The sequence below is a fragment of the Mustela putorius genome, unplaced genomic scaffold (genome assembly GCF_011764305.1).
Source record: "Mustela putorius furo isolate JIRA1106 unplaced genomic scaffold, ASM1176430v1.1 tig00003962_pilon_pilon_pilon, whole genome shotgun sequence".
In the NCBI taxonomy this organism is placed as follows: domain Eukaryota; kingdom Metazoa; phylum Chordata; class Mammalia; order Carnivora; family Mustelidae; genus Mustela; species Mustela putorius.
In genome coordinates this window covers 15,411,989-15,421,498 of record NW_025422106.1, presented here as the reverse complement: position 1 = coordinate 15,421,498, position 9,510 = coordinate 15,411,989, and the positions used below count along the sequence as shown (strand labels likewise).

Here is a 9,510-nt window from a genome sequence, read left to right as displayed (position 1 = left end):
CTTTTTTCGCCTTTGTCTCTCCTTTAACCTGGAATGATAGATATCTACGACAGCCATCTTCAGAGCTACAAACAAACACACACAAACAGATATAAAGTCTAGACAAAAATAAGTCTTTTACCCAAACTATCTTAAACTTTGAACCTCATATTGCTAACTATTCCATACTCACTGGTCTAGGCAATTTGTCTCTTGGAAACAAAAATATCCTAGGATACTAAATTTCTTTGACAGTAAATCAGAGAGATCTTTTTTCCTATGTATATATTTATATGGCATTACCCTAAAGGTAACAATTTCTGTTTTCTACTGAACACCTCTTTTGACCATGCCTTGTTACGCATATTACCAGGTTTCATATAATGGGAGTCTGAACTTTGGTCATACACGGGCTAGAAACTGCATCTATTATAGTAGTCATAAAAATGAATATTGACTGGGGTTATAACCTCATAGGAGTAAGTTCAGGAGACATTATCAAAAAAGACTGAAGTGAAATAGGGGCAGCAGAGACATTTTCTCAGAGGAGCACTGTGTAGTTGGGGAGCAACAAGTATTTAGGGGATGGTCTTGCATTCAGTAGCGAAAAGTTCCACTAACTGGCCTAACAACCCCCAAGATATGCTCTGCTTTGTTGCCCATGTCCCAGTCCTTTCCTGGCTTTAGCTTCATGTTCAAGACACGGGGAATTAGGAAAAAACCGCAGACAGCAAAAGGTTTCATCAATACAATAGTTCTGGTTCTCTTTCTTTCCCTGGCCAATTTTTCCAGCTTCAGAGTTCCTCAGGGCTCTGTTCTCATCTTTCTTTTTACCCCTCACCTTATTCCTGTAATCTCATCCACTCCTATGCTTCCAAGTACTATCAAAATATATAATCTCAAACCCACATATTTATTTTAAGCTCCAGACCCTACCTGGCTATCTCTACTCACACGGTCCTCAGTTACAAACTTGTACTCGACCTCTTTCCCAAAACTGTTGTCCAAGACAGAAATCAGCCTGAAGAGGCACCTGAGTGGCTCAGTTGTTAAGTGTCAGCCTTCAGCTCAGGTCATGATCCCAGGGTCCTGGGATCAAGCCCCCCATCGGGCTCCCTGCTTGGTGGAAAGCCTGCTTCTCCCTCTCCTACTCCCTGTGCTTGTGTTCCCTCTCTTGCTGTGTCTCTGTCAAATAAATAAAATCTTAAAAAAAAAAAGAAGAAGAAAAAATCAGCTTGACGCTCCCTCCCCTTCCTCCATATCCAGTCAGTCAGTTAATCTTATCTATACTGAATGCTTCAGTCTGTCTTGAATTCATCTCTTCCTCTTTGTTCCTAATCCTATTCCTCAGCTCGGGTATCCTGTCTCACCAGATCACTGAGTGTACTTTTTTAGTAACTCTAGGAATAAGGTAGGCCTTATTCCAATTCAAGCCTTCAAATGGTACCACGGTAATGTTTTTAAGTATAATCTGATGATGTATTTCCCCTGCTGATAATTTTTCAGTGGCTTCCCATCCACTTATGGGAGTTCAAACCCTCGCATATTATACAAAACCCCTTATTGCCTTCAGTCTCCCTATCTTCCCAGTCTTGTTTCCTGCCATTCGTTCACACGCTCTATACACCATGCGCATGAAACAATCTGCCCTCACTCACACAGCTGCTAAGTACAGAACAGGGATCCAAACCCAGTCTGGTTCTAGAGCCTTGGAGTAGGAAAGACAGTGAAATTGTCCAACATGTTTACTTTTTCTGTGAGTAGAGAAATCTTGCTTAACTAAAAATGAAATGAGTGTTTAAATTAAAAAAAAAAAAAAAAAAACCAAAAAACAACAACAAAAAACCAGCAACAACAACAAAAATACCAAAAAAAAAAAAAAAAAAACCCCTCAGAAGTAAACAACTCCCACAGGCTTTTTATAATCTGAAGCCCCTCTAAAGTTAAGAAATAAAGACCTACCATTAAGAAGAAGAAGAAACTATGAAGACTACTTGGCACTGGGCTACACAAACCGTTGTTAACTATAATCCACGGATTCTGAAGGAATATATATATTTTTAAGATTTTATTTATTCATTTGAGAGAAAGAGAGTGAGGGAGAGAGAGTACAAGTGGGGGAGGGGGCAGAGGGAGAGAGAAAAGCAGATTCCTGGCCAAGCGGGGAGCCCAATGCGGGGCTCAATCCCAGGACCCTGGGATCATGACCTGAGCCAAAGGCAGATGCCCAACAGACTGAGCCACCCAGGCAACCTGGATTCTGATGGAATCTTAAAATTTTATGATTTCAGTAGATTCTGCAACTATTCAATAACATCTTATTTCCTTAGACTTTGTGTAAGTTGAGAGTTTTTTTTTTTTTAAAGATTTTATTTATTTATTTGACTGACAGAGATCACAAGTAGGCAGAGAGGCCGGCAGAGAGAGAGGGGGAAGCAGGCTCACAGCCAAGAAGGGAGCCTGACTCTGTGCTCGATCCCAGAACCCTGGGATCATGACCCCAGTCGAAGGCAGAGGCTTTAACCCACTGAGCCACCCAGGCGCCCCTGACGGGTTTTGTTTTAATTACTGAATGTATTCACAGAAGAAACAAGCTCTAGAGCACAACATAATGACCTGACACGTGTCCTTTGAAAAACTAAAATATGTTATTCAGATGTTAGGTAATAAAATTTAACACCCCAACCGTGCAGCAAGGACTTTATTTTGTATGACAATCACGTCTTCCAAAATAGTGAGCTTCACTGAATCAAAATAAGAGCCTAAAGCCTCTGTAATACTGATAAACAAAAAAGGCAATATAATCTCATTGCTCACAAGAAGGATGTGAGGGGCACCTTGGTGGCTCAGTGGGTTAAAGCCTCTGCTTTGGCTCAGGTCATGATCCCAGGGTCCTGGGATCGAGCCCCGCATCGGGCTCTCTGCTCCACGGGGAGTCTGCTTCCTCCTCTCTCTCTGCCTGCCTTTCTGCCTACTTGTGATCTCTGTCTGTCAAGTAAATAAATAAAATCTTAAAAAAAAAAAAAAAGAAGGATGTGAGATACAAATTTAAGTTTAACCCATGGGGGCAATGAGTCAACACAGATTTGCATGTTCTCCTATAGTAACTTTCAAACGTTATTTTCAAATAGGTTCTTATTTGAAATAGACAAGTTAGATCTGCTTTAGCTGAACCTCTTCTCTCTATTCTACCTCCAGCTACCTTTCCCAGTAGTATTGCCTGAGGGTACCACCATGGAACAGTTTGAAACCCACACTTTTGCTTCCTGAAACTAGATTTTAAGGCAGGAAAAAAAATGCAACCTATCAAGCAAGAGAACAGTACACAATCGCTCATTACAATCATGAATTTCTTTTGCTATATAAAAGCAACAGAACTTGAGCAACATACAACTCTGAGGCACTATCAGTATGGTATCACTGACAAGATGATAGAAATAAATTCTGGACACTCCATGCTGACTCATTACTGTGCATCTCACTGCCACCTGCCCTCAGGATAGTCTCAGATTAGAAGGAAGGAACACCAAAACCTAACACGCAGGGCTATGAGCAGATGCACTATATATGTATGTAACTTCAATCCCTGGGAAATGACCAGGAATACTTAATCTAGGCCATTCTGCCTTGAGTCTGAGATAAAAATAATATAAATTCTAACTGAACGAATTGAAGAGGTAAATGGACGCATTATTTTTTAAAGTTTAAGTATAAAGGAAAAAGTATTAGTCACTATAGGTTTTCTTTGTTCATTTCTAGTAAATTCCAAATTTTATTTATTTAGGGGTACCTGGGTGGCTCAGCCAGTTAAGTATCTGCCTTCATTTCAGGTCATGATCCTGGGGTCCCGGTTTAAGTGGGGGGCTTCTTGCTCAGCAGGGAGCCTGGTTCTCCCTCTCCCCACCCCCTACTCCTGCTCTCTCACTATTGCTCTCTCTCTCAAATAAATAAATACAATTCATTTTTATTAAGTCATTAATAATGAGAGAGATACAGAGCACACAAGCAGGGGGGAGCAGGAGAGGAAGAAGCAGGCTTCCCGCTGAGCAAGAAGCCCAATGTGGGACTTGATCCCAGGACCCTGGGATCATGACTTGAGCCGAAGACAGACACCTAACTGGCTGAGCCACCCAGGCAATCCAGTAAGTTCAGAAATTTAAACAACACTGCTTTATTTTTCCTCACAACTGTCCACAACTAAAAATAATTCAAGAATATCAGGTTCAAGATTTAAGACAACAGTTTTCAAACATTTTTTTAGGTAGCAGAACGCTTTCTATACGTCAGTGCTCTCTTTCTTTTTTTTTTTTTTTTAAGAGTTTATTTATTTGTCAGAGAGAGAGAGCACGCACAAGCAGGCAGAAGCGGAGAGAAGCAGGCTCCCTGTGGGGCAAGGAGCCTGATGTGGGACTCGATCCCAGAACCCTGGGATCATGACCGTAGCCGAAGATAGCAGCCCAACCGACTGAGCCACCCAGGCATCCCAAGTCAGTGCTTTCTGGATGTATGGGGTTGTTCCATAGAAAAGCCCAGGTACCATGAAATGCCCCCACTGCTTTCTAATACCCTGCTGTGGGATGATAAGCTCTAGATTGCTGTGCTGGTGGAGATACACTTGAAATGTCTGTGTGGTGGGACAGGCAGGTACGAACAGGGGGGAGAGGATATGTCTCTAACCAAACACAAGTTTTACAGTGGACTCTAATTCTATTTCAGATGAGTAACAGAATTAGGTAGTCAACAGTTCAAGGCAGGAGAAGCCAAAAAAGAAGGGGGGGGGGGAGAACTACGTAAACAGCTAATACAAGCTGAGTACTTATCATGTTCCAAGCTCTTTGTGGGTTTTATATCTTATTTACCTATCCAATAACAAGATGAGTTCAACAGGGGGAAAAAAATGACTTGCAGATCCAGTGGAAATTACTGCTAATTCTAAAACGTATTTCTGTAATTTTTCTAAGATATTAACTTATCAGGTTGTTTCCTGAGATTTTTGTGGGAATGACTTCACACAAGAAAAAAAAAAAAAAAAAAAACTGAAGAGACTACAAAAAAAATCAATAAATACTGGTTCCACTGCTTGATCATTTCAATAGTCTGAACTGCGCAACTGGCTCTGGAGAACAAGGGGAAGGAAAGGCACACACAGAAACAAATGGAAGAACTGGAATTCTCCCAGAGGAAAATGCATATTTGAAGCTGTCTCTTTTCTTTATAAAGCACACTCAGATAGCAGCAACTGATTATAAAATCTTAACTGCATGAATAACCCAGGGAGGACCACAGCACAGCAGGCAGAACAGAAATAAGAAGGCAGACACTGAAAGAACGAGAATCACTGGCTCACATTCTACTTAAAGTGACTGGAAGTTCCAGGAAAGCGGGCAAACAAAGAACCAGAAATCATTAAAAACAAACAAACCAAAACCACCCATAACCTATTCACTCCTGAAATCTCAGCTTCGGTGGCGGAGAATTGTCTCCGTGTGATTACACTGGGGACTAATCACAAAGTTTCTAAACGGTTGGCCTTAAAATATTTCAAGAAGTGGGCAGAAGTCAGAGGCAGTTCCTTCCCACTGCAGTGTATTTCTAACATTGTTCAAAATAGCTGGCAACATGTCTCTGTTTTCCTGACAGAAGGCACTTACTGCTCGCTTGGCAAGAAAACCAACTAACTCAGAGACCTTAACTGCAGGGAAGCCAATCAAACCCCCTACTGCAAACACACAAGCACAAACCTGTGACTCAGGTATTCCCCAGAAGCAAAGCTTTTTAAAAGTCATTTCTCCCAAAAGCTTTTGGTCAAGATGTACACAATTAATTCTGGGAAGGAGAGATGATGAAGTGACCTAATGGTTAAAGTTAGCAAGTAGCAACCCATAGTCACTTAAGCCCTCTGTGTGCTTCCCTGAATGAAAAATGGGAAAATATCTACCCCTACTTCTCGCAGTGTGCTTAAGCTGTAGAGGATAACATACGTGACATCTCACAAACACACCAAAAAACCCAGCAGTAAAAATGCAAGACTGTAAAGATGATCGATATTGTGCAATATTAACAACACAGATCCCAGAGACAGCTCTGTCACTAGCAGGTTATATGACCTTAGGCAAGGTACTTGATATTTCCATTTTTCAGTTTCCTCATCTATAAAATGTGGAGATGGATGATGACGATGATCATGACAATAATGCCGAGCTCAAAGAGTTCTGTGAGGAATAAATGAGGTCACATGTGTGAAGGGCATAGAATGGTACCTGGCAAACAGTAAGGGCTGTAAGTATCAGCTACTATTACTAATAGCATTTATGTCTACAATGTCCTAAGCAGGGGTGCCTGGGTGGCTCAGTGGGTTAAAGCCTCTGCCTTCAGCTCAGGTCACGATCCCACGGTCCCGGAATCGAGCCCCGCATCAGGCTCTCTGCTCCGCAGGGAGCCTGCTTCCCCGCTCTCTCTCTGCCTGCCTCTGCCTACTTGTGATCTCTGTCAAACAAATAAATAAAATCTTGAAAAATAAATAAAATGTCCTAAGCATAAAACTTTACATGCTTTACATGCCTTTACAGGGAAGAGTATTGCCAATGGGTAGCTAAGTATACATAGTAACAACGCCGGACCTCTTGTCTACTAACCATTCAATCATCTAAAGGCTGACAATATGAGCCAAAGAAGTTTAAAAAGAAAAAGAAAAAGAAAAGGTGGGGGAGTATCCATGACTGGCCAAGAAATTGTGCTAAAATTAGCTTTCCAAATAGAGGAAGAGTAATCTGTCCTAATGGGCAACCCCATGAAGTGTTGAAAACACCAACCCAACACACAGGAAGGAGCACACAACGCCTGTTGCTTGCCTAGGTTATAGGACAGTGATGATTAGAAAATGCTATTCTCAGGGTTTCAGAACCTGTGAAACTCTGGGAAAAGGGATCCCACAAATCTACAAGCGATTCTCCCAAATGAGAGCACATTGGGGAGGGATGGCCCACAGGAAAAAGGAACACTACTGTGCATCTACACTGAGATCCCAAATATACCAGGACACAAGAGTCTTCTGCATCACTCTTTCTGAACCAGTAATTTTTGCTTATTTCAATAAATACACAGTGTGTCATTTAAGGATCCCAGAACTTCCTTATTTTCTTTCTCAGACACTGCTTCACTTGCAATATCCTTTCCAGGCCCATTCTGGAAGCCTCTAGTATGGCTGGAATGCAATCAATTATCCCTCCATTGTATCCCAGGCCTCTATAATGGACCATTCAAACCCCTCATATTAGACAAATTCCATGAATCATAGCAAAACTTTTGGGTGAGGAAAAGAGCTTGGTGGCTTCAGCCCTAGGACAGAATATAAAACCCAGCCAAAGAGTTTGTTTCCTTGCAGTAGTTCTATAAAGTGAGGGAACATAAAAGGAATGTTATTAACACCCAGTAATATTAAGAGTATAATGGGTGTAATGGAATGGTAATAACACCAATCTCAATTACATATCATCTTTCATTGGAGACACTCACATTCTGACTAATCAACCCCTTCTACTGGCAGTGGACACACACAGGAAAAAACAAAACAAAACAAACCAGCAAGCAAGATTGCAAGGACTTACCCAAGATCACACAGTGACTCAAAAGCCTGAAGTAGAATCAGTGTCCTAATTTGCATAAAATATGTGTCCCTCTCTGTTCTAGGTGTGCTCAGAAAGCTCCTTCTCATTCCTTCCTGAGCATCTCTGGCAAGAAAAATTCTTGCCACTGGGAGTGGGCTCCCAGGCCCTCCCCCTCACTGAGTATTCTGGGAGAAAGTGCTCAGCTCAGGGACCATACACGTGGCACACTGGACAGTGGGTCATGCCACGAGAAGAGCTACATAAGAACTCTAGACCATAACAAAGCCTCCTTTTGTGGCACCAGCAAGTCAGCCCTTTGATCTCAAGCATGGTGATATCTCTTGCAAATGTTAACATCTTTTAAAAAGCACCCACCTGAACATCTTACAGTCTGCCACTAAGACTGGGAGGGAAAAGGAAGGCAGGGCTTACTATTCACATTCTGTTAAAGCTGCTTGCTGTAACAGTAACTGATGCTTGATTCTAGTTCAAACTAGAATCAAGCAACTTACAAGGCTGTATAAATTGTAGGAAGCACACAAACTGAAGTATGGTCTAGGTTTGAAACAAAAGTGAAACAAAAACTGCTAATCAATAGCTTCTTTCTGATTTTTTCCTGTTGTTCCTACTTAGTTACAGAAAGGACCATAGTGTACCAGAAGAAACTGCAACTCTTGCTTCTACAAAGAATGAAGAGTGAAATAAAATATCAACCATTACCACCGTTTTCTTGATAATGTTGAGGCTGAGGGATGAAGACCTTGGGAAGAAGTGATTTCGGCAAGTCGCTGACATGGCTGGGAGCCATTACTGACATGAAAAATCCTGACTTTTGAAAGTTGGTACTTTCGAACAGTATCTAAAAGGGTGATATTTATGGAGCTACTTTTTTTTTCTTTTTGAATTCTGAATAAGAACGTTACAAGTCGGGAAACAATAGCATTTTAATTAAAGCTGGTGCGCTGACAGATACCAAGCAGCAATCCGCACACTGCAGTCAAGGAACCGCCCTCAGAGGGGAGAAGGACCAGCATGTGAGTTACTGGGCTGGAAAAGAGGAGGCTGATGTGGAAAACTGAACATATATAGTCTATCTAGTGAATGCTCAAGTAGTTTGTTTTCAAGCTTTCCTCTTTTAGTAGCATCTGCGTCACTTCCACTTTCCTTAAAGTTGTGTGGGAGAAAAGGGGAGGAATGAAATTTTGTGAAGAAAACGGCTCAAGAAATATTTCGACAGAAAATCCTAAAGGTAAAATTTTAATGAGGACTTTCTCAGTCCCCTATCTGGTGTAACAAATACCTAAAGAGCGCTTATAAGGAGAGAAGAATCAAGAGCCCTTCTTAGTGACAGAATATCAGTTAATGCAATATAGAAACTTGATTTACAATTCCACAAGAATTCTACATGCTTTTCCTGCCTGGGATACAGGTTTTAGAGAAACAACAAAAATGTTTGGGAAATACAGGAGAATCCAAGGAGGCATTATTCACCTATTGTATCACATTCGATTCTAGACTAAAACAAAAGGTGATCAGGGATTATTTTAAATAGATAGTTCAATGTAAATGGAAGAGGGGGAAAACAAGAGATTCAATGAAAGTCTAACCTCCCACTTGTAAGAACTCTGCTGGCATTAACTACTTATGCTATAACACAAGAATGGACATAAATCCTTAGAGGGCTAATCTTAGGTGAGAATTCAGAAACACCAAGAATTCAACAGTACTGAGAAAGAAGAAATTCCCAGTCTTGGTCTAAAAATGCTTGAAGAACTTCCATTCTATTTCTCTTCTAAGAGAAATTTGGGGTTAACAAATTATGGTGAACATCTAGCATGAAAATCTAGCATCATCAGTTGCTACTGAAGTTCCAAGGCATTTGCACAGACTCCCTTCTATCTAAGGAGGCAGAGAGAGGCATTCA

The 9,510-nt window shown here is 41.1% G+C and overlaps 1 protein-coding gene across 3 annotated transcripts in view; it reads right to left on the bottom strand.

Annotated features, from left to right (window-relative positions):
* The window catches only part of TADA2A (transcriptional adaptor 2A), a 49,749-nt gene that overhangs the window by 15,011 nt on the left and 25,228 nt on the right, over positions 1 to 9,510 (bottom strand). For all 3 annotated transcript variants that reach the window (XM_045070188.1, XM_045070189.1, XM_004747169.3), the window contains exon 9: positions 2 to 65. In XM_045070188.1, the coding sequence (XP_044926123.1) occupies positions 2 to 65 (64 nt within the window). The remainder of the gene's footprint in view (position 1; positions 66 to 9,510) is intronic.